This window comes from Alosa pseudoharengus, unplaced genomic scaffold (genome assembly GCF_046254945.1).
Source record: "Alosa pseudoharengus isolate Yale_2024_CS ecotype anadromous, Long Island Sound unplaced genomic scaffold, YU_APseudo_1.1 YU_APseudo_1.1_scf_18, whole genome shotgun sequence".
Classification (NCBI taxonomy): Eukaryota; Metazoa; Chordata; class Actinopteri; order Clupeiformes; family Clupeidae; genus Alosa; species Alosa pseudoharengus.
In genome coordinates, this window is record NW_027468650.1 from 35,483,370 (window position 1) to 35,508,844 (window position 25,475).

Here is a 25,475-nt window from a genome sequence, read left to right on the forward strand (position 1 = left end):
CGCAACGACGTAAGGCACGATTGGCTCTCAGCACTCGGATATAGCTGTCCACTTCCTCTTCGATCAAGGAGTTTTGAGTCTTTAAGTCTCTGTGTGAGAACTTGAAATGTCTCAAGGGAATGAGAAGGTCAAAAGCAGCACGTATCTCAGGTCATTGTCCTTCTAGCAGTCTCTTGCTCTTTCTGATCCACTGGGTGGGTGGGTAGAGGGATGGGAGTGGAGGGGTGGCACATTTCCATTGTGTCTGTGTGTCTCAGCTGCAGCCGTTGGGCGGGGGGGGTGTTTGGTGGGGTGGGTGATTTTGAAAGGGAAAGAGAAGATGGGGAGGGCGGAACGACGGTCGGGTTGTCAGTGGCAGCCACAGGCCCGCACCACCATGTTCTTGTACTTCTTGAGGATGACGTTGGAGTTGTCGTCGAAGTAGAGAACGGAGATGGCGTGCAGCTTGGTCGGTGCGCAGCAGGGCTTGGGCACATTCTCTGGGTTCATGAGATGCACCTGAGAGGAGAAGGGGCTCATGTTCAATATTATACTAAACTCAAGGTTAGACTTAGTTTAAAATGCCAATACCACTGAGCAGTTTCCAGTTGCCACTTCGATATTGGATGGGGTGGAAGCCCATATTTTAATTCAGTTTAAATGTACAGTGCAAATTTAGCATTAATAACAAGGACATTATTAATAACAAATACTGTCTTAAAGAGCTAGAAGTTACAGACTAATTACTCCAGACATACACCCAAACCATCATCATGCTTTTTTGCTGATTTGATGTTATTAGACCTTATATACTGTATCAGTATTAGTTACTGTATGGCTTGTTTTAGAATCCATCATGTCATATCATGTCAATGTCATATTACATTTCCTGGACCTAATCTCATCCATATCCTAGACTTCATTTCAGACACATTTATTCAATTATTCGGTCATTCATTCACCTCCCATAAAAGTCTATCATAGCATGTTCACCCACAACTATACAAGCTCAAACGTATGCATCTTGCCTACTCTTTACTCATATCATAGCCTTTACCCCACATATAAGTTTGATGACGTTTATAGGGGATCCTTCTGAGCCAGACAGTGTCTGCTAATGGTTACTTTGGGGCCAGAGTGCTTGTCTGGTGAAAACATGATGAGTTTTTGGCAGTTGATGCCAGGGAGTTCTGCAGCTAACAAACCTGTCTCCAAGGTCAAAATCCCTGTGCACAGCTCTTCTTGCTCCAGGTGCTGATGGTGTGCAGTATAACTATTGAAAAGTCAAAAGAGTAGTATACATCGCACACTGGAGGGTATATTTTGCTGACTTTATTTGGCGTGAACAACGCATTTCGGAAGTTGCTTCATCAGGTTCACGTTCACAGTCAATCTGACACCCGCAGGTGAAATAGGTGGTAACATCATCACATGACCACACCAGACCCAGTGAAAGTACTCCTCCAGTGTGCGATGTATACTACTCTTTTGACTTTTCAAACCTGTCTCCAAATTGAGATCAGCACTTTGCCATTTCCTACTGTATTGTTGGGCCGACAGAGCGCTGTCTTTGTGAGGTACTGGTTTTGGGTTTGCACACTCACAAACACCTTGGTTGTCTACACATTGCCTGTAATGTCCATCTGACTATATATAGCCTATATATAACCTCATAGTTATCCTGTCACATATGCTTCAAATCTCTGTTCAGTCTGTATAAACACAAAAAGCTGTCTCTACATTAGAGCACTGTCTACGGTGAAGCCTAATGGGAATATTATTGATTTTAGATCATATATGATTTAAATAGGATAAAATAAGTGAACTGTCATGAACATTTCATAAACATCATGGCCGTATTTATTTGGCCATTTAGATGGACACTGACTGGTCAGCTTACCAGTGTCTGCACGATGGCATGGTTGGTGGCGTTCATGTGGGCGTTGAGGGGGAAGGAGCATTCTCCGTCACAGTAGTTCGCCGCGTAGCCCTCAGGTGCGATAATCCAGTCCTAAGGCAATAAAACACACACATTTGACAACAACTGTGAATAAAACACCCCTAACCATATGCTATGACCCATTTTCTGCAGACAAAACCCCCCCCCCCCGCCTTCAAACCAAAACAAAGTGTGTTTGTTAATGTCATTATCGTTCAAACTTTGAGTTTCAGTCTCTTTTTTGCCAATGTGAGACATTTGTGCTCTGATTTCTCATCTCTAGTGAGGAGTTGACAGAGGACAGCCTCAGCTGCACCTGTCAGACTCCTGGCCTGGGTTTGGGCACACGTCTGGGTCTGGGTCTGCTAGTAGTGTGTGCTGAAGGGGAAGGGAGCCATTACTGTACCTGCCAGCCCAGCTCTTTGAAGCTCACATAGAGCTCATGCCTCCTGCAAGCCGTCTTCTGGTCGCTGCTGTTGTAATCTAAACAACAGGAGAGAGAGAGACAGAGGGAAAATGTGTGTGAGAGAGAGAGAGAAAAATAAAAAGAGAGAGAGCAAGAAAGAGAAAGATGTGTGACGTGTGTGTAGGGAGTAGGTTTGTGTGTTTGTGTGAGTGTGTGTTTGAGAGAGCAAGAGAGAGAGAGAGAGAGAGAGAGAGAGGGAGAGCAGTGAAACAGGTGTAAAACCACTTCATGTAAAATTCATGCATTCTCCACCGTGGAAAGGACATTGGCTTGACTTATAGCGCACTAAATTTCTCGAGTAAATCATTTCCTGTCCTCGGAAAAGATTAATAGTGACAAAGGACAACCTTGTGGTGGTCACGAACAACCAATTATTTAACATCAGATATGAGAACATCCCTCAGCTCTATGCAGCAGCCCTGCTATTTTCTCCCTGCTAGTGAAAGGGTCACAAAGAGAGAAGCGCTGTGACCGAGACTCTGTGACGCTGTCTCTCTCGGCCCTTTCACTATGTTTGTGTGCTGTGCTGCACTGGACAGGGCTGGACGTGTCACTGATGACATTTATTTTTCCCCTCGCTGCGGCAGTTTGTTTTAATTATCTCCATGCAGGCCCGCCCACTTGCCCTATGCCGTGTGTCAGCATCAGGTAGGGCCCGCGGAGCGCAGGGAAAGGTCATCGTTGGCACGAGCCGCCGCTCTGAAGTCAAAACTGGTGACTCGTTCTTTCCACTGACGCTCTCTCTCCCTCTCTCTCTGTCCCCCGCTCTCTCTCTCTCTTTTGCTGTGAGTGTGCCGTACACTTTTTTTGTGTGTGTGTGTGTGTGTGCGTATGTTTTTGGGGGTTGTGATTATTTTCTTCTTGCAAGTGTAGAAGGGAGTGGAACAGACAGAGAGAGAGAGAGAGAAAGAGAGGGAGACAGGGAAAGAGAAAGAGCGAGAGCTATGATATCAGCGAGTGGGACCCAGTGCAATCACATCCTGTTATTCAGCTCCTGCTCCGGCTCCAGCGGCCAGCGTCCACACCAGCGTCCACCCCTGCCTGGGGCAGCAGCGGCTGCCAGGACCCTGCGGGCACCCTGCCGGAGGCGTGCCAGGGAGTGCGAAAAGATGGACAAGCTCGGGCAGGGTAGTGGGGCACCGTTTAAGTGCCAGGGAGCGCAGAGGACGAACAGGGACGAGTCAGACTCTCGTTGCCGTTGCCTTAGTGGTCAGACGGACAGACAGACGGACTTAGTCGCTGAGGCAGATTTATTTAGGCAGCTGGCTGCTGACTGGCACTCGCTCACTGTCAAGTCCAGGACCCAGTGCTTCATGCACAGTTGCCTCTAGCACGCACACACACACACACACACACACACACACACACACACACACACACTATATACAGTAAATACAAATGCACACACGTTCGTTCACATTAAAAACACACAACCACAGGCATGCTCACACGTTCAGTGCAGTCATGGTCAGTCATGGATCTCACTGGCACATGCAGTGAGTGACTGAGCACTCTATTTGTTTTCATGTCAGAGCGACATAAGCTCTGATGCTAATGACAACTATAATTCATGGGCGGTAATGACATTATGATGTAAGTCAATTGAATTTGCTTGTAGTCAGAATGCACACAAAACAGAGTGCTTTGGCCACAGCTCTGACATGCTAACCTGGGGCAAGGCCAGTTAACAGTACTGCAAATGAATCAAGTCACTTCTACTGTTCACCGGAAAGATACATAATTTTTCATGGAAATCCAGTCAAACAAGAAATCGAGGCTTGCTTGTAGAATGCCATCTTGATAAACTGTTGGGGTTTGGAATGAAATCATGAGTGGGTTTTGAGTGAAAAACACGACAACTGATACTGTAAGTTCTCCCTCCTACACATCATTAAAGTAGTCAGACCCTTCAGCAAATGTCCAGTGCAATACACTGCAAAAAAACAGAATGGTTTCATAATCGGACATATCCTAGAGTAAGAGCGCCCACACCCTTTCCCAATCAACAATGGGATTCCGGAATTCCAGCCCGATGGTCACATGATGCGAGGTTCCAGCAGAGGGAACCTAATACAGAGTCTGATGACAAGGAGACATTGGTAGCCTGGCCCTTGCAAGGTCACCCCGTTCACAGCGGAGCAAACACTCCCGAACACTCAGGTGTTTCCCGTTCAGGGCCTCACACACCCGCTTCTTCCTGTTTGATTTGAAAAAAGCAGAGAGAGAGAGAAACAGGGCTGCATTTGGAACAACTGTGTCCAGTGGCTGGTTTGCTTTCTCTTTTTTTGGGGGCTCGTTAACGTCTAAAGTTAGCCCCGCTTGTGGTCAGAGCTGGAACAGCATAGGGCCTGTGTATGTGTGTATGAGTCTCTGTGTGTGTGTGTGTGTGTGTGTGTGTGTGTGTGTGTGTGTGTGTGTGTGTGTGTGTGTGTGTGTGTGTGTGTGTGTGTGTGTGTGTGTGTGTGTGTGTGTGTGTGTGTGTGTGTGTGTGTGTGTGTGTGTGTGTGTGTGTGTGTGTGTGTGTGGGTGTGTATGAGTCTGTGTTGGGGTCCTCGGCCCCCTGCCTGGTCCGGGCAGTACGGCTGCTGTCTCAACATGTAGCGTTTCCCCTCTGTCCCTCTGTTTGTACCACAGACCGACTCCGCCGCTGCCGCTGCGTTTGGGTTTTTCCCGCCACGCCGGCGTGCCTCCCAGAGGGTCAATATTTACCGGGATAAATCCGCCCTGTTATTGGGGGCCCCGGGGGGCTCGTTTAGGCCCCGCTCCCTCGAGGGGACTCACCTTTATTCAGCGATGCCCTCTTTCACCCAGACTCCCTATACCTCACCTACACACGCACACACACACACACACACACACACACACACACACACACACACACACACACACACACACACGCACACACACACACACACACATTAAGGGTGGGGCAGTTTACAGAGCATGACATTCAGGCCTCAGGCGATTCACAGGAGGGTGACCGAGCCCGTACCACCCATGCATTAGTCAGCAGCCCAGAAAAAGGCCCTGTGTGTGTGTGTGTGTGTGTGTGTGTGTGTGTGTGTGTGTGTGTGTGTGTGCGTGTGTGTGCGTGCGTGTGTGCATGTGTGTGTGTGTGTGTGTGTGTGAGAGCTCATGTCTGGTACACAACAAGGCAGATGCTAAGCTTCAGCTGGGACAGGGAGGTTAGTGAGTGCAAAAAGAAGTGTGGACGCAATGTCGCAATGTGGTAAACATGCAAACACATGGACACACACACACAAACACACAAACACACACTCTCACTAACTGACCCTAACATGCATACACACACACACTCGTGTCATCATGCTCACACCCCATAACCTTCCATCCCAACACAGCCACCCCCCGCCCACACCCCACACACATGTTTACAAATCCATCTCCGCCTTCACCAGAACACACATGCATACACATGTTCCCACACACACACACACACACACACACTTTAACAAGGTTTCACCATCTTTATGGGCATGGTTATTTACAGTCGGGGAACCTTTAAGGGGAATAAAGGTGATATTTAGTGTGGAGTTTCATAGAGTGTAAAGGCCAGATTTGTGGTACCCATAAAGCACCTCTCTCCTTCCTGCCAGTAAAATTTAACGCCACACGGCCACTGCAGAGAGCCGAGAAGAGCGTTGGGCTAACGCTTGGCACCGAACCCCCAACTCCAGAGACCCCCTTACTTATCGCAACAGGACCGACACTCGGCAGGCCTGTGAAATCCACATGCTCACCATGACTATGTGAACCTGTTAAAAATTCCAATTTATGATGTAGTGAAATTTTAATGAATCACTCCTTGTTTCCAATAATACTACCCCCCGACCCCAACCGGCTACTCCTGAAATCTTTCAGATTTGAGCAAACTTGAATGTATATTTTTTTCAAAACCTGCAATCAAATCATTCCCTTTTTATGTTTGGGGTTTTTATAAGATCCTGACCACATGAAACCCACATTAAAACCGTCACATTTTCTTTTTGTTCATTCTAAAATTTTCCATGACAACGGTTGCCTCAAAAACCTGTCGTTTTTTAACAGTGCCAATTACCGGAGGCCGTGGTGTACTTGTCGAGGCAGTGACAGAGTATCCGTGTAAGGAAAAAAAAATAAAAAAGTAGCCCAACATAGACCCAGCCCCAGCCAGGGCCATACAGGGGGAGGACAGGAACTAGACAGAGGGGAGAGAGAGAAGCCCCTGAGCCCTTCTCCCAACTCCCATGAAGACATGAAAGAGAATGTGGCTGTTGTCTGCCGTGTCCATGTGAGAGCTTTATCTGTCTTCCTGTCTTTCATCACTGTGGTTATTAAGCCTCCCTCGCCGAGCTCGCCAATGTCTAATTACACCGACAGTAAACAAAAGGAGAGGACCTAGAGGGGAGGGTCAAGATGAAAAAACACAGCTGGACACTGCCGTGTTATTATGATTCTTTTAAGCGATACTGTTAGCTCGCTCGGCCGCCTTAGCGCTAAGCTAATGACTGGCTAGGGGTAATTACAGGTCCAGGGGCAGGCTCACACTGCCGCGTTTGCGTAGGTAGATGGTCATTAACTCCCTGCGTCGAGAAGGCAAAGCCCAGATTCTATAACGACTCTGCCTAAACCCCTAAATTATCCTTGGAGGTGTCGTATTGTGCAGCTCGGCTGAATATTTCACGACACCTGAGGACTGTGAAAGGAGCAATCAGGCAACACTCTAGCCATGTACGCACAGAGTCCACTCCTGCTCCTGAATGGCTGATTGTGAAATTGAGCCCTCGAGGGGGGCTTTGGAACACGCGTGCTGACAGCGTTGAAAGAGAACAATAGGCCATTCTCACACGTTAGTGTCTCGGAAACTACCAGAAGGATGTGCCACTTGTGTGGGGTGCCGAGCGGCCGGCTGGCTGGCTGTCCGGCGAGGCCAGCCGAGATGAGAAATGGTGTATTGGAACCATATGCCTCCCACTGCTCCGGCAAGGCCACGCTGAGACCGCTGTCACAAGGGCCTCGCAACTTCCTCTGCGGAATCTAAATATTTACGCTCCAGACATCCCTAGTGGTGCAACGGATCAGGAGGGCTGATATTTCGGGTTACATAAAGTCCAGTCCCTTCAGGACAAATTAACCAGATTTTCCTCATTAAGCGAAGCACATAGCGTGCTAAGTTTTAAGGGCTTTCTCTTGTTTTGTTGTTTTTTTCTGTCACTTCACTACTGTATAACGGAAGAGAAGATCAAGGTGTCCACCACACACACACACACACACACACACATACACAAAAAGAAAGAGGCAGGGCTCTCTGCAGCCTGCTGTTTAATTGCAGGGTCACAAATATGATGGATGGCTCTGGAGCAGCCAAGTGAGAAGTGGAGCGGTAGTCAAACCACAGCCCTCTGCAAAGGGCTACGCTATACTATGTTATGCTATTTGTGACATAAAAATCATCTCCTAACTTGACACACTCTTAGTCCTCAAAGAGTTGAGCAAGGCAGGGCATTATGATAGTGTGAGTGCTTTGTACAGAGCCCTACATGAAACATAGACAAGAGAAAGTCACTGAAAAACTTGATGGAAAAATACTGCAGTTACATGTTAAGAGTTACAAGATAAGAGTAATGGGGAAATGTATCAGAAGGGTGCAAATTCAGTTTCAATATAGGTGAATGGTATTAGATATTAATTTCTGAAATAGAAAGACATTTGAACACTATACAGGTTAAACTCTCAACTTATTTGTTACTCAACAGGGTTAAGCTACTAAAGTGTGTGACTTATTTTTTGAAGTCGAAATGTATTTGTGATGAATTTAAGTAGCCGTTTATATAACTGACCAACACAGCATGCAGTGGATGCAGTGAAAAAATGTAACTGGGATCATTAAGTCAGCCTTTACGAGGCTAGGTTTTCAACCTTCGTGGGCAGCCCTCACATGTGAAATTAGCATTGGATCAAGCCGGTATTAGCGCAAAGCCAAGGGACCTGCCGGTCATGTTGGTCTCAGCGACCACCTCAAAGAGCCAGCGTAATGAGAAGCAGAGGCCACATAGCACTGGATTAGGCTCAGGCCTAATTCAGCGGTGGCCCTGTTGACACTGCCTCCTCAGAGGTCAGCAAAAGGCCACAATGCCAATACGCAATCACTCGACAAGGACACTTCCAGGAACCGCATACGCCATTTTGTTTCCCTGCCTAAGCAGCTAATACACGCCCCTAAAAACATATTAAATTGACATGGAGGGTTTAACTTGAGGGATAAATGAGGTAATAATAAATGACTGAAGCAATAAATGGTCAGATAAATAAATATGGTGGAGTTCAGCTGGATTGATGGAGGTATTCTTTAAAACCACATTTGGATCCGGACTCTCTATGCTGTTGAACTGACTAAGCAGCTACCACAATCATTTGTTACACACTGAAGTATGTTGTCAGACAAGGCCAGCTAGGTTTGGACATCCGGCAAAACAATAATAGGCAGTAAATTTTAACATAAAATGAATTAACTTGCCTTTGCTAATTGGCAAATGAATTTAGTGTTATTATCCAATAAATTCATCTAATTCAGAGATGATCTGAATTAAGAAGACAAGAAGTGTTTTTGTCTGGTGTTGGTTGTGTTGACTGACCTGTATGGCCAGCGCCGCGGGACGAGTCCTGTGGCTGGCTGGAGCGGTTGCGGTTCTGTTGGCGCCGTTTGCCGTTTGGGCCGGCGGAGCGCGGGGAGCGGACGTGTACCTCGCTCACCTTGAAGAAGGCCACCATGAAGGGCTGCCTCTCCATAGCCCCGTCACGGCCCACCAGCCCGGCCTCTTTGGGGCTGATGCTCTGCCCTGCGCCACAAACCAAAAGGAAAAGGACAACAAAAGTCTTCAACTGGTGTGAATATTAATAGCAACTACCTCACTTTCACACAGAACATAACAGCTTCTCTATCTCCACACCAAATCCAGCATCTCCATTGGTCTTCCACCTACGCCCAGTACCCAACAGCTCCTCAAATTGGTGGTGGTAGCGTAGAGACTAAGAAGCTGGGCTGGGCTGGGCTGGGCTAACATACAGTAGCCTGAAAAGTTGTGGGTTCAATTCCCAGCTTTCACCTTAATCAAGGCACTTAACCCCAAGTTGCTCCGGGGACAATGGCCCTTGAAATATAATTGACATATGTAAGTCGCTTTGGAGAAGAGCGTCTGCTAAACTATAAATGTAAATGTAAAAGCCTGAAAAAAGAGGGCTCTTCTCTTTTTGTGCTTAATGCAGGATTAACACCCACCAATGTAATAACTTCCCACCAATGTAATAAACCACCAACACAATAACAATCTGCACAATTTAAACCCATCAACGTAATAACTTCTCACCAACGTAAAAATTTCCCACCAACATAATAACCCAATAACTATTACGTTAGCAGAAAGTTATTACGTTGCTGGGAAGGTTAAAAAAGTTAATGTAATAACTTTCCGGCAATGTAATAAATCACAGATTTAAATCTAAATCTAATCCAATCTAATGGCCATAGCTTTGTACACCCCCCCCCCCCCCCCCCCCCCTTTACTTGATGCAGACGACACTATAGGCCACACCAGAGTAAGAGGCTCTGGGATACACATTACAAGACACCCCCAAAAAGCATAATCATGAAATAGTAGAAATAATAGGGAAATAGGCCGGATAGTCTTTTGTCAACTGACATGAACTTTGTGGGCAGCCGTTAGCACTCTAGACTTATAACCGGAGGGTTGCCGGTTCGAGCCCCGACCAGTGGGCCGCGTCTGAAGTGCCCTTAAGCAAGGCACCTAACCCCTCACCCCTAACCCCGAGCGCCGCCGTTGAAGCAGGCAGCTCACTGCGCCGGGATTAGTGTGTGCTTCACCTCACTGTGTGGTCACTGTGTGCTGTTTGTGTTTCACTAATTCACCGATTGGGTTAAATGCAGAGACCAAATTTCCCTCATGGATCAAAAAAGTATCTAAAAAAAAATAAAAAATTAATAAAATAAAAATGAACTTTGCTATGTGTGGTTAAGCACATCCTCCTGATAGGCACTTGATGGTCTTTCGGGCCCACACAGACGACTTAAAAGCAGTACCGCCTCTGTCGACTTCAAGGCTAAACCCTAACCTTAACCCTAACTTTAACCCTTACCATAACCCTTGCCTAACCCTAGAACCTTCCAGGCAGCGCTGCCTTGAAGTCGATGGTGGTGGCCCAAAAGACCATAGATCCTGATGGTCTTTTGTCAACTGACATGAACGTTGCTGTGTGTGGTTAAGAACATGCTCCTAACTTTTGAATCAATCATATTTATTTTTTTCTGTCAACCTGGACCCTAAATGACATGGATACAATCACAAGTGCTCGACTGAATATTTACTGAATGTTGCTAAAAATGAGAATATGGCAAGCATTGTGCAAATGTACCTTCTAACGGTCAGTTGGGACCCTCGGGTCCTTAAAAGCTATGAAAATGGAAATTTGGTCTCTGCATTTATCCCAATCCGTGAATTAGTGAAACTCAGCACACAGAGAACACACAGTGAGATGAAGCACACACTAATCCCGGCACAGTGAGCTGCCTGCAACAACAGCAGCGCTCAGGTAGCACTGAGGGGTTTGGTGCTTTGCTCAAGGGCACTTCAGCCGTGCCTACTGGTCGGGGTTTGAGCCAGCAACCCTCCGGTTACAGGTCCGAAGCGCTAATCAGTAGGCCACGGCTGCCCCAATATTAACGGGAGAGCGCGTGACAACGGCAGCCACGGCATCAAGCCGGATTTGAACCGGCGATGCTACGGGCACAATTCCTCATGTGCTCCCCAGAGCGACGCCCTCCCAGTAGTGATAAGGAGGGGACATGTCATTGAATTTTAAGGTGTGGGAACATTGGGTTAGATTAAATCTATTTTACACTGTAAATAGTTGAAACTGATTAACATTAAAATAACAGACAATATTCTATCTGAAGGACCACTTTCATTTATTTTTTACTGTATAGCTGAAAGGTTTCCTGAATTACATTGAACTAAAATATTTTGCCACAGCAGTTAATTTATCCAACAAAATATGTAAGATGAAGATTGGTTTAGATGGTGACAATTGTTGACAACTATACCCTTACAATTGATAAAACAGATACAATTTCACTAAATCAGTGATTTATTACATTGGTGGGAAGTTATTACATTAACTTTTTTAACCTTCTCACCAACACAATAATTTTCTGCAAACATAATAATTATTGGGTTATTACGTTGGTGGGAAATTATTACATTGGTGGGAAGTTATTACGTTGGTGGGTTTAAAACATGCAGATTTTTATTACGTTGTTGGTTTATTATAGCCTGGCTAACGCCAAACCTTATCTCAATGAGATGGGGTCTGGGAACTACACATTCATTTTCTCATATTTGAAACGTGGTTTTACAAATGCCCAGAGCCGTTTATTGGGCGCTACGAATGTCTATCAAATGCATCTGTACGTAGCTCATAACCGCTTCGGTGTGTTGTCATCGTCTTGCTGTCCCCCCTCCGTTCTGTGATTGGTTCCTTCATTGACGTGAAAACGAAGTCCATGGAATCCAAGCTTCTAGCAGCATGAATAAAATCGTGCGCGTAAGGCAGCATGGGAAAACCCAGGCTAGGTTTATTACGTTGGTGGGAAGTTATTACGTTGGTGGGTGTTTCATACCTGACTGAAAGTGGCCTCTAACTTGAAGCTGATCCAGGTCAGAGGTTAGATCTCTGTTAATCAGCTGGTGTTGTTAACTCAGGTCGTGGGTTTAGTTATCAGGCACTCAAGGAGCTCAAGCACTAATATTGGCCCTCACTATATCATAAGCCACTTGGAATAAAAGCCTTGTGTTAATTGCAAGCTTTAACTGGTTCTGACTTATACCAGAAAAGCGGTGTGGAACATCATGATTTGGGCAACACTATTTTGAGCTGACAAAAAAATTATTGAAATTGATTCTTTTTTCTTTTTTGAAACTTATTTTAAGGGTATCAATATCAGTGATACTCTGTGGGATTACATTCAGGATTTTCTCTGGCAATTGAGCCCATAACAGTTGATAGCTCTGTGTTCTTCCAGTTGAACTCTAGGAATTTTTACTGGAGCAAGACCATAGATGGAAAATGAATATATCCCAGTCCACCCGCTCCCTTCTTTCAACACAGCCATCTAACTGAATTAAAAGCTGTAAATATTCTATGCCATAACATGAACAAATCACTGGCTGATTTGTTTGAAGTTATGAGTTTTGGGGCCTTACCACTGAGGGTCTCCACGCTGATCTGAAGCCCCAGGTTGTGATCTGGACTCATCACCCACAAGTTGCTGGTGGCGGTGATGTCGAACTCCAGCCAGCCTTCCTGGGCCGCCCACAGTCTCCTGGACTCCAGCAGGAAAAGGTCCGAGTCCCTGAGGGAGGGACAGGTCAGGTCACGATGGTGAGTACACACACAGGGAGAGGGACAAAGTTACAACCCAGAGGGACAGTCAAGGATTCCAAGCCAGTGCATTTAAAAAAAAAAAAAATTTTCAGGCCTTTTAGCCTTTATTCAACAGGACACCGAAGAGATGACAGGAAATGAGTGGGAGAGACATGGGGAAAGGGTTCGGGAAATGACCTCAGGCCAGACTCAAACCTGGACCATTGAGCCTGCTCATGGTACGGGACGCCCACAGTATAGCTTGCGCAACGCCCCCTACCTCCCAAATCCAGTACAAATGTTTAAATCGCATTCTGCGTGAGAGCACAAAACATAGTGTTCACACACCGGCCTGGCTTGGTAAATGGGAAACAATGGGCTTGGAGTAAACAATACCCTATTCCAGCCAATCAGCAACATTTCCTCAGAAGCACTTTAAGGCAGTGGTGTGTTTGATTGGATGCTGAGCTCAAATATCAAGAATCTTTTCATCAGAATTGTTGACTGGACCTTTAAACTTCAGGAAGTGCAGCATCCCGGAGGCTAAAAAGACTATGAGGAAAGGGATGACAATATGTTCTAAAACATGATTAAATTGTTTTTATTTGACTTCTCACAGTTGCCATGACCACCAGTTCCTGGCACCTTTTTTGTAGCCTGAATCTGCTGTTTCCTGCACCTGGTGTCTGTTTCTCTTTATATTTAGAAATACTGCAATTCCATTTCATCAAATGTAGTCATCCTAGACTGTAGACATGACTGCAGACAAACAGCCGTACAAAAATGCTCACCAAACAATCCATCATCTGGATAGAACACGGAGTGACCAATCTGCCTAAGGACAGATCCATCCCACAAAGGTTAATCCGCCCAGCCCAGCTTGCATTCTTCAAACAAGCAGCACTACAATTAACCTCCATCATACATGCACATTTGAGCCAGCGCGTCGTAATCATCGTCTCAAGGCTGGCCTGGACGCGAAACAACGTTAAAAACCCCAGTCCGCAGCCAGCGGCCACAGAGAGGGACTCAGAGTGTAAGGCTCAGGCTCATGGGGCAGTGGGTTCAAAAACAAACAACATCAGCACCACAAAGAAGCCCATCCCCATTGCAGTAATGATACAGTGCAGAGCGCCCTGGCCCCTCCTTACGCTGCACTTCAAAGCGGACAATCGCCCAGGTGTTCCGGGAATGCCCCTGCAGTCATGCATCGGTGGACCCTCGTTATTGGTCGTTAATTAGAGCCACTCTCAAGACTTCCATAGAGCTTAAGGCCCCCCTCATCCCACCATACACACACACACACACACACACTCCTCCATGTGTTCGTATGCACATCTCGTCCTAGCTGGCTAATGCTGACTCATAAGTGTTAGCACCTCTGATTAGCCAGTTCTGCCAGGCAGGAGGGTGCTGCCTGAGGCTGAGAGGCGTCCAGCTGAACCCATAACTTTCATGGCACCTAGTGGTGTCCACCTACCAGAGAGAGTGCATAATGTGTCATAAAATAACAGACATGGCCATCTGGAGAAAAAGCAACCCCATCTCATAGCCTTGCATGCTAAATTCATTTCTTACCCTTATCAAATGACAAAAAGTTAAAGTTGACTGATATTTAGCAGACGCTTTTAACCAAAATAACAAAGACTTGCAATGGCGGGTTCAGGAATTGAACCCGGGCCAACTAATTATGAAGCCATCAGGATACCACTGCTCCACCACAAACTAAACTGCTTTACCATGTAGTATAGCATAGTATAGCACTCATATACACTATATGGACAAATGCATTGGGACACATTGGGCCATTACACCTACAATAACTTTTCTCCCATCTAAATCTATAGGCATAGGATAGCTCTAAGAGCTTCACTCTTCTGGGAAGGTTTTTGGAGACACAAGATTTTGGGGTGTGTCTGGGACTTTTTGCCCATTCATCCAGAATAGCATTTGTGAGGTCAGGCACTGATGTTGGCTGAGAAGTCCTGGCTCCCAATCTCCGTTAATTCATCCCAAAGGTATTTGATGGGGTTGAGGTCAGGACTCTGTGCAGACCAGTCAAGTTCTTCCACACCAAACTTACCAACCATGTCTTTATGGACTTTGCTTTGTGCAACCTGTGAGAGTACCACACTTGGAACCACTGAGCTCTTCAGAATGACCCATTCTTTCACAAATGTTTGTGAATGCAGACTGTATAATTCATTTCCTTCATATTAACCGAGGTATACAGTATACATCGATTTTGCTAAATTTCTTCAGCGATGAGGTTAATATGTGGGGGCGGGCTATATATGGGAATGCATGCAGCATTCTTCTTGATTCTGATTCATTGGGTTATTGGGCACTGCGGTTAATACACAGATGCGGTTAATGGATGGTTTGTTTTGTTTTTTCAATTAGCATAAAACACTGTCCTGCGGGTTATACACAATGCGACTAATAGAAGGGCAATTACTTGTGGGTGCTCGATTTTATAAATCTGAGGATCATGGGTGTGAAGGAAACATGAATTCAGTGATTAAGTGGTTGTAAGTGTCCCCATACTTTTGTCCATATAGTGTATCCTTCTGTCATATCAGAAATGTTCTCTCACATCTGCTGATGCATTTCATCATTTCCATTGGCCTGAAAAGGCATACCATTATCTACTAAGACCAATGAATATGTTTAGAGATTTATAAGAGATTTATATGTGGAATATGCAGATGAAACAGAGTGTGAATGGCTGTTTACAAAAGTTAGGGACTGCTGTGCAAGACTGTCTTACTATCTCACAGAGAAGACAAACGTTAGTTACAAGCCAGTCTTTGGGGCAAAAAAGGCTATTCAGTAACCGTCATGTTCATCAAGCAGACTCTCTTCCTAAATTTAGAGATGTAGGAACCAGGGAACTTTCACCCTGAATTTTGTTAGCTTGAGCTGACCTTAAAACAGGGAAAGGTTCAGAATCTAATCAAGCACACATTCAGCCAAATGTGCCAATGGAAAATCCAAAGGCTATCCAATAATAAGGTCAAAGGCTGTTTATGTGTTTAGGGTTGGTTTGTTTACATACTTTATCCGTTTACTGGTTCTGTCACTTGCTTAAGTCAACATGCGTCGGCTTGAGGTCTATGTCCATGGCTTTCTACTGGCGTGACATGCATGTGACGGAATAAATCTTGTTTTCACATTTGGAAAAAGCTAAACTTTCCATAAACGTCGGCCTATTGCATTAGGAAACAATAAATTGTCAACAGGAAAGACTACAAATCATTTGAAACAATGTATACATAATGTATAGATAACAGTTATACATAATAAATCAAATCCTTAAAACAGAGGGTCGTTACACAGCAAAAAATGTCAACAACCTCTGCATGTAAATAGTTGCAGACTCTGTTCCCATTTTTTGTGTTAATCGTCTACTTTTAATGAGATAAACAGGTTTTTTTCAGATAAGCAAATAGGCTACTTGTACTAATCTGCTGACATGTCTCAATCACAGCTTAGCAGTAGTCACTGTAATAGACATTACAGTAACATTGTGTGTGTGTGTGTGTGTGTGTGTGTGTGTGTGTGTGTGTGTGTGTGTGTGTGTGAGAGAAAGAGAGAGAGAGAGAGAGAAAGAGAGAGAGTAGAGAGTGAGCAGGCCAAGGTAACAGTTTCATAAGCTCAGCTTTCTCTCAAACACCTGTTTCGTCCACATCGAAACTATGCTAGTTCATGAGTCACATTATAATCCCTCACCTTCTCCCACCAACGTCCTTAAATAGATAATAGAATAGATAAAAAGATTGTGAACAGTAATCTTAGCAATCATGTCTTTAAAACTCGACAGTCCTGAAAATTAATCCATTTGTTGAGCAAATACCTTCTGCAGCCCACACAGTACCAGGGATTTGCACGCACAAAGCACTTCACCCCCGAAATACCACAAAAAGAGGCAAGCTATAATTTCCTTCAAGGTAAACTGTGTCCTACAATACAGCCGTAATTGGAGATATATGAGTCCCTTTAATCTCCAAATATCTCCAAAATAAAAGGCTCCCACTCTGGGCAATGACGAACAAAGCACCTATTGTAAAGTTCAAGGAATGAAGCAAACAAAGTGCCTCATGATGCAAACTAAAAAAAAAGCTGTATTCCATAAAAGAACCAGAAAGGGGTGAAAACTACTGGTTTATCGGATGAGTGAAATGTAAAAAGGTTTGTGGATGGTTGGATCTATTTTTGGATTTATTTTCCCAATTAAAACCTGTGGCACGTTCAGGGTCGTGTTGGGCAAGACACGTGTCTGTCTGTTGGGCTTTAAACATGATCGGCTAAAGTTGGGGCAGTTTCTCATGTAAAATGCATCCTGATGACTAACCTCATGTTTGAGTCCTGCTGACATGCCTATCAGCAGTGCATACGAGATCCTGGCATGACACTGGCTCCCTCAGAAGAAGTTTTCCCTCCCACTGCCCACAATATAAATGTTTGACGTTTGTTGGCCTGGCCGTCTTTTTGACGGTAAAGTCACTCTATTTTTGTCAGGCCTTGTGGTCAGGCATCCGTCTACATAAAATACATGGCAGAAAACCAGCATTTTGGAAGTCTGACGCCCACCAGGAGACAGAGAGAAAAGAGAAAAAGAGAGGGAGAGAGAGAGAAAGACAGAGAGAAAGAGTGAGCTCTGCCGAGTCTGAGAGGGTGACTGCTAAGTGCTAACATCCCATGAAGTGTCTTCAAAACAATGTAATTCTCTCATTATTATACAGGAGCTGCTTTAACAAAATATTTTGCAGATCCTGTTATGATCATACTAAGGTTCTCTGCTAGACCAATCTTAACTCCCTGTTTAAAAACACTACAATGTGCACAATGAACACAGCAAACTTATCAGTCTGTAAAATCTGTCTACCTCGAGGAGGACTCTCCTCTCAACATGTGTGGTCCAAAACAGAGAGCCCTTGCATCTATAAATCAACTCATGTCATTATCGTCTTTGAAACTGACAACTATTTATCATCCGGTTTACATGAAAAGATTAAGAATCACAAACACACCTCAAACGGCCTGTCCCTCAAGAGTATCAGCACCAAAGTGTTGAGAAACAGAATGCTGATAAATAACAGCCATTTTTGTGTGTAACTGTTCCAAGGCTTTGAAAATCTAATGAGAGATTCAAAACTCTGAATGAAAGATGGGCTTTCCTGTGATGAAGTCAAACCGAAATCCTACTCTGATGTGTACTGTGATTACATTTGATGTTTATTGTACACCGACAGACAGACTGACTAAAAGGCTCCAGTTATTTACATTGCACACTACACTGCATATCACATGCTTGCTGGAGCTGCTATGGACCCTCTGCCACTAACTGCAATGGAAAGCTTGCTGCCTTTCCCCCACTGCCATTATATACAGTAGACACAACAGCAACTAAAAGGCTATGATGAAATGTAGTGAGTGTGTTGATCCCCCAATGTAGCTTCATTACCATAGAAACCATCCAAAATGTCAGTGTTTTACAATTCACAACATATATATGAAACAAACACACAAACAAAAACATCATGCATGTAAATATACTGTAGATGTGTGTGTATGCATGTCTGTATCGATAGAAGGAAAATCCAGCAGTGGCAGGTGTGATGTGTGTCAGACTTCATTACCTGCCTGGCCGTTCCCCCACCACCTGGTATACGCTGAGGAGGAAGGTCTCGTTGCGGAACGACCGGCTGACGCACTCCTTGTAGATGCGAAACTCAGCTGCAGTCACGGCCTCCCCCTCTGGGATTTGGGAGAGGTTGAACTTGAACTCCTTGTGGTGGCGTCTCTCTGGGGATAACTCCCGGTCGTACTCCACTGCAGGACGGAAACACAGAGGACACAAAAGGAGTCCAATCTATTAAACTGGGACTTTAAGTTGGATTTACAATGCAACATATTGTAGTGAAGCTATGGCACACTCTAAGCCGTTCATACAGTACATATCAGTCCAAATAGCCAAGGTGGTAACACAACCTCCGTGGTAACACAGACAAGCAAAGTTAAGTTACATGTGAATTTTAACTCAGAATCCTTGTGACCACTCTCTAAAGATATTTTTCCTGATTCATTTCATGCCATCCCCCCCTTCAAGAAAACCCATTCACAAGGCATTTAGAAGCTGGATCGTCCTATCCAAATGTGCCACAAGAACTATGACTAGATGTTTAGATGACTATATGTCAGAAACATTACACTATTCAAAATGTATGCACCTGCAGAAAAGTCTGATTGGGAAAATGGGGCGGACGGAAAATGGGGTGGTGAAGCTGAGGCAGCGTCACCGACTGATCATCGGTCCCCACCATTCCCACCATTGATTCCCACCGTTGCGAATCCGTGTCGCTTGGATAAAAGCATCTGCTAAATATCAGTCAACTTTAAACTAGCTGCTCTCAGCATACAATGTACCTCCATACATGCCCATATGCTTCCAATGATATAGATATAGCCTTTGTGTACCATTTATACTCACCCATTGGGGCATTCTATCGGGCCACCGGAATTAATTCAATTCAATTCAACCCAAAAGGCTTGTGGGTCACATTTTATTTAACTCCGGTCTGTCATTTCCCTCTATTAAAATGCACCATCTAGGACCACATGCACATACACTTCTACTGTGTGACCACTTCAGAAAGCCAGCAGATGTAGGGGCCACTCTCTTACCATACAGCACTTTTTTTTCCAGCGGGAGGAAAGTCATTCTTAATTTGTCCAGTGCTTTTCCCACAGCAAAGGCCTGGCTTGACAGGCCAACTTCCCTACACTTCAGCGCTCTCAGGGCCCTTGCTAAGAGGGGTGGGGGTGTGTGTGTGGGGGGGGGGGGGGGCGTAGGGAACCACAGCGTTCTCCGACATCAGACGACCACTCTGTCATCTCCCTCGCTCACTTATGTCACCAGCACCACCTCCCTTTGGTTCCCAGGGTCAGTCAGGTCTGCGTCCACTGAGACAAAACTTTTTTCTTTATATATAGATATGTGTTTCTTTTTTTTATTCTCGCCACATAAGTGCAAGTCCAGCCGGATGCCCCGTGTGTTCAGTGGCTGGATGAAGTGTCCCTTCCTGATTGGATTTCCATGTGCCCAGTGAGACAGAGAGAAAGAGAGAGAAAGGAGCCCACACTTCCGTCCTGAGGCCCTGCCTCCTCAAAAGGGAGAGAAAGAGTCAATTAAATCAGGCGACGCAGAAATAGTAGTAGTAGTAGTGTGCGTGTGTTTCTATGTGTGTGCCTTAGTCCGTGTGAGTGTGTTTCTGTGTGTGTGTGAGTGTGTGTGTGTGTGTGTGTGTTTAGTGTGGAGCTACAGACACAAAACACTTAAGGGTGCCCCCATACCCCTTGGGTGTGATGCATTACAGTAGTCACTTGAAGAGCTCATGATGAGGCAGTAGGGAATTAACTTCCCCCAGGTCTTCTTCTCCATTCAAAATAGCCATCCAGTTGCCCCTAACCTCCATACCCCCAAGCCTCTCAGCACATGTGTTCCCAATTAGTTGCCATTCTCTCCCTGGAGGATCGGAAAGGGGCCCACTAGTGGCCCCTGTGGGACCCCATCCTTGTCCCGCCTCCTTGGTCCTAATTGACTGTCTAACCTTGGCCAAACCACCTATGGGTAGTAAAAAGAGAAGACACAAGCAGCACCCAGTGGGATTCTGCAGGCCCTGCAGCTGTTCCCTTTTTGCCAGACTCTATCCCACAATCCTTTGCCACAAAAAAAAGGAAGAAGAAGAGGAGGATTTGCACGAGTGCGCACTCCAATCCGCCACATGCCCAAGGTAGCCGGTGGCCATTGCTCGTCAAGTTTTCCTCCCTCCTTCTCAATATCAAGGGCTTAGCGTAGTGTGGAAGCTGTGTCGAAAAGGTCCCCTTTGTGATGGGATTCTCATCAGCACCTGAGACTGGATGCGGCCTTTGTCGTGTGTGACAGAAACCTCTTCATTACCTTGTGCACAGCTGTTTCCATTAGAACAGCGCGGCTTAGTCCATCAACAGCACAGGCTTTTAGGGATGACAGATCTATTAGACAGAGCATTAGCAGAGGCCAGGAGAAGGGAAGAGGATTTACAAAATGACTTCACAAAATGACTTTTAACTGGACAGAAAGTACGAGCCGATAGGACTCCCGTGGAGAAAAGAAAGGAGTCTGGATTGATTTACCAGGTTGGATTTAAAGAGCAAACTATTGACATGATTTTTTCGCTCAGGGGAGAGCACGTAATTTGCTAATCAGCGCTAAATGGCTGCAACAGAGCAGTTCGGTTTGAGTTATTGTTGCGCAGATGAAAATCCAGCCACTTGGCCTGGAACAAGACCCCCACTGTAGTGTCTGTCTATGAGCACATACCACACAGACAGCGGAAAAGTACATAGACAGTCTTGAGCAAGAGGCACATTTGTGCAGGGGATGCAGCCGGCTTAAGGCAGGAATGTCTGCACTTCGTCCCCTGTTCTCTGTGTGGGCGTTCTTCATCTTCTTCACAGATACCTCTCCTTGTGGAAAAAAGGGGGGGAAGAAGAAGAAGAAATGAAAGGCAGAGATAAAAAGAATGTAGGGGAAAAAGCAAGGGAACAGAAAAAAGAGAGATATCCACTAGATATAGCAGAAGACAAGAGATAAATAAGGAGAGGGGGACATGTAAAGAGAAGAACAGACAAGGAGTGGGGGACAGAGCAAAATGAAAGGAGGAAAGGAAAAAAGAAAGAGGGGTAAGGAGAACAGGGCCTCTTCTAATTGGGGTTGATCTCTGCTTTCCACCTGCACAACATCTGCCTCCAGTGTCTCTGTGCTATTGTCATCAGCCCACACAGCACGACACAGGAGGAGACTGACCTACTGAGCAGCTGTGCGGGACCACGGCGGAAAAAAGAGCCACAGATGCCCGGTGAGAGAGAGGGAGGGAGGGAGGGAGGGAGAGAGAGAGAGAAAGAGGAGAGGGAGACATATGAGGGGAGGAAAGGAGAGACGAAAAAGGAAGGGTGGGAGGGAAAGAGAGAAAGGACAGTGAGAGAAGAGAGGGAAACAGGCAGAGAGAGAGAGGAAAGGAAAGAGAAAAGGGACAGTGAAAAAGACAGATAGAACAGATAGAAGGTGAAGGGGAAAGTGTGAAAAGGAGAGAGAGAGGGAGATGACAGAGAAAGAAAAAAACTGACAAACACACACAGATACAAACAAAGCCTCAGGAGCAGTCACAGAAAAGAACGCAGAGTGACGGAAAAGAGAGAAACAGGGAGAGAGAGATACAGGAAGAGAAACAGAGAGCAATTAAGATGGAAGGAGATTGCGAAGAAGGGAGAGGGTGGGAGCGGGAGAGAGAAGGACGGAAATAGAGAGAAGGAGTGGGATAGAGAAGGAGTGAACAAGGTCAGAGTTAGAGGAGGAAGGAGAGAGAGAGAGGGAGGGAGCGAGAGAGAGAGGGAGCGAGGCGAGTGGCCCTGGTGCTGCTGGTGAGCCGGTGGGCAGCGTGTGGTCAGTGGCGAGCTGCGACTCGCACATTCAATGTTTTCCATGGCAACCTCCAGCAGGCCCCGGCGGTCATCGACAGCTACGGGCCCGGAACCGCATTTGCATCCTCGATCCCAAACGCAACCCCACAACCACAGAGAAAAACAACCAAACAGACTGACCCACACCCCCAAACACACACACACTCTCCTCTCCACCCTTCACTCTTGTCACACCCACACCCTCAGTCACCTCATCCACCCCCCGCCACACACACACACACTCCCCCTCCGCTTCCCCCTCCACCTCCCTTCTTCTAACACCAACCACGGCCATGGCCTCCTGCAACCTTTCCAATGGGCCCTTAAATACTACCTCCAGCACCTAGGGGGAGCTAATCACTCAACTCCCACCCCTCCAGACTTCTCCCATAGGCCGGTGACCCATATATCAAGCCTTGAGACCTGGGCCTTTAGGGAGGTGGGGGGGGGGGGGGGGGGTAGTGGGAGGGTGGAGATGTGTTTAGCAGCACTGGAACGCTGGGGCCGTAGGCTTGTGATGACTAATGTTGCCGCGGCACAGAGCTGTAAAGGAGCGACACTAAGCCGTGCTCGTATCAGTGGGGAGAAGTCTGATTATTTATGTTCGCAGGTCGGCGCTGTGAAAAGACTTCACTGGCCCCAGCAGCCCAGAGAGAGCAAAGCATGGAGCTGTTTGCTGCATCAGGGATCTACTGTTTTCCCCTCTTTTGTTTGGCTTTGCTGCGATCTCCTTTCTAATTGATGTTGGATCTTTTTTTATATCTTTTTCTAGGAGGCCTCTGTAAAAAGTGTTTATAACTGACAGGCTGAAAGACACACTACTTCAGATGCTACTTCAACACTTCCAAATCATGAAGTGTTTTTATTATTATTTCTCAAGCGACTTTCTTTCGGTGATTAATTTTCAGTGGAATACATCCCCAGCCAAGCCATGAACACTGTCAGTTGAATAGGCCTTCTGAGACTTCATAACTCAACAATACTCTCTCTCTCTCCCTCTCTCTCTCTGTCTCTTTCTCTAATTACTCAGCCCTTATCCCAAATCTGTCACCACAAACCCCGCACCACAAAAAAAATGGGGCTTCAACACCAGGCCTTCAATTAAGCTTGACATCTTTTGCACCCCATGAAACGGGTGCTTAAAATGCTTTTTTTTTTTTTTTGTGATAGCCGTCTCCAATGGTTTGACCAATAAAAATGCACAGGGAGCCCAAGGCACGGGAGGAATTCGTATGTGTTTATGTAATTATGCTGGGATTCTCACAGGCTTCTGCTGTAGGACTTTTACAGCCCCAGAGGGGACCCTCTTGCACACATCTCTATGTGCTCGCTCACATCCTAATTATCCCACCGTCTCTAATTAAAGGCCTCGCTCCGAGTTCCCATATTTCTTGGGAAATACTTGGGGTACACTTGTTTTGCACTGCTCGAGGAGAATGCTTGAGAGGAAGTTTAATTTGCCCTGGTTTTATCCCATGACATTAAGCCAAGTCAACTGTGGGTTCTGGAAGCGGAGAGAGAGGGAGAGACAGAGACAGAGAGGGAGAGAGAAAGAATGTGCTATGTGTTCGGACAATGGATGCATCACTTGTTGGAACACTATCAGTGGTGAGCTTTGAGTTTCTTCTCATGTTGTCAGGGTTTTAGCTGTGAGTGAAAGGGGGTCCCCACACCCCAAACCCAAGGGATCCAGTTTCCACTTCCTGTTCCATTTGAGACTTTGTAGTGATGCAGCTGGGAGCTAGCAGGGATGGAGGGAGCATGGAGAGAAGGATGAGGAGAGGAGAGAAGAGGAGGGGTGGGGTGGGGGGGGGGGTGGACAGAGGAAGAAATGAAGGGCCGGTGGGGGGGTCCCAGGACGAATACCTCCTCCTCTGATCCATTGCTTTGACCCAAGTCCAGCATCAAAGGCCGCCTGCTTGTAGTCAGTGGGCCCATTGTGGGTCAGTGAGCGTTTGAGGGGGTTTATGGTCTGCCACCCCTGGGCGCTCCTCCGCATGTGCTCCAACCCGAGACGCTTGCAGCGAGGTGCGGAGAAGCGCTGTGAACGCCGGTCAGATCAGAGCGGCAGCGTGGGCGAGAGCAGGAGGAGAGGGAGGAAGGGAGGGAGGAGCTCGTAAAAATGAAGAATCCGATCTGTCAGCATTGGAACATGACAGGTTAAAACAACAACAGAGGGTTCTACTGCAGAATCCCATTATTTCAAAAAAGTAAAGTGTATGTGTGTGTGAGAGAGAGAGGGGGGAAGGGGAATATAAGCCCTTGGTCAGAGCTTGACCAGTGCTGACTGCCAGGCAGGGTACATTTTTCCTCAGCTCGATCTCTCAACACTGCATTCCCGGGCGCAGAGAAATTAAATCTGGGCGCGTTTCTGGGGGATTTTTTTTCTTTCTCTTCACAATCCCAAGGTATCCAAAAAGCATGGATAATTTGTGATAATTGCAGCGCAGTGAGGGCTCTGATAAAAGACGTGTATGCACCCGTCCGTGTGTTTTGCTGTCGTGGCTGTGTAACCAGTAGCGACTATCAGAATCCCCATCAGGTGCGCGTTGAATGGTACCAGTCAGGCTCTCATACCTGTGTGTCATTGAGAGATTCCACTTCCTCTCTAGGCCCATTCACTTACAATACTGACAAACAGTAGATAGGAATTTGAGTAGATGCAAGTAAGTGTGTGTGAAAGAGTGTATGTGTATATGAAGTATTATGTGTATTAGTAAAGTATATGTGTGTATTTGTGTGTATGAAGAATATGCTTGTATACAGTATGTTGTGTGAGAATATGTGTGCGCGCATGTAAAGCAAGACCTCAGGTGTCTAACACAGAACAGGCTCACTGACATTAGTCATCTGCTATTCCTTCAATTGCACTTGTAAAACCATCTATTCTCAGCTGCTGCCAGCGCAAGCCAATGACCTGTCAACAAATATAATAACAGACTTTTTCTTTCTTCCGAAGGAAATTCCATAAAATGAAGGAAATGGGCTGGAAAATAAACATTCCCATTCTAGATCCCTTTTCTACGTATAGAGCCATTTATAAAAACGCATAATCCCGGAGAGCAGCTGACATAACATTTTCGGGACAGACTAATGCTGCATTTCGTCCAAATTCCAAACCAAAGTGCAGACTTCACACTCTGACAACCT

At 46.0% G+C, this 25,475-nt stretch overlaps 1 protein-coding gene across 1 annotated transcript in view; it reads right to left on the reverse strand.

Moving 5' to 3' along the window:
• Positions 1–292: 292 nt before the first annotated feature.
• The window catches only part of bmp6 (bone morphogenetic protein 6), a 35,281-nt gene continuing 10,098 nt past the window's right edge, over positions 293–25,475 (reverse strand). The window contains exons 2-7 of the mRNA XM_076291066.1: positions 18,464–18,656; positions 12,662–12,810; positions 9,020–9,223; positions 2,325–2,401; positions 1,880–1,990; positions 293–498 (exon numbers count right to left, since the gene is read on the reverse strand). Of these exons, the coding sequence (XP_076147181.1) occupies positions 349–498; positions 1,880–1,990; positions 2,325–2,401; positions 9,020–9,223; positions 12,662–12,810; positions 18,464–18,656 (884 nt within the window). The 3' untranslated portion in view covers positions 293–348. The remainder of the gene's footprint in view (positions 499–1,879; positions 1,991–2,324; positions 2,402–9,019; positions 9,224–12,661; positions 12,811–18,463; positions 18,657–25,475) is intronic.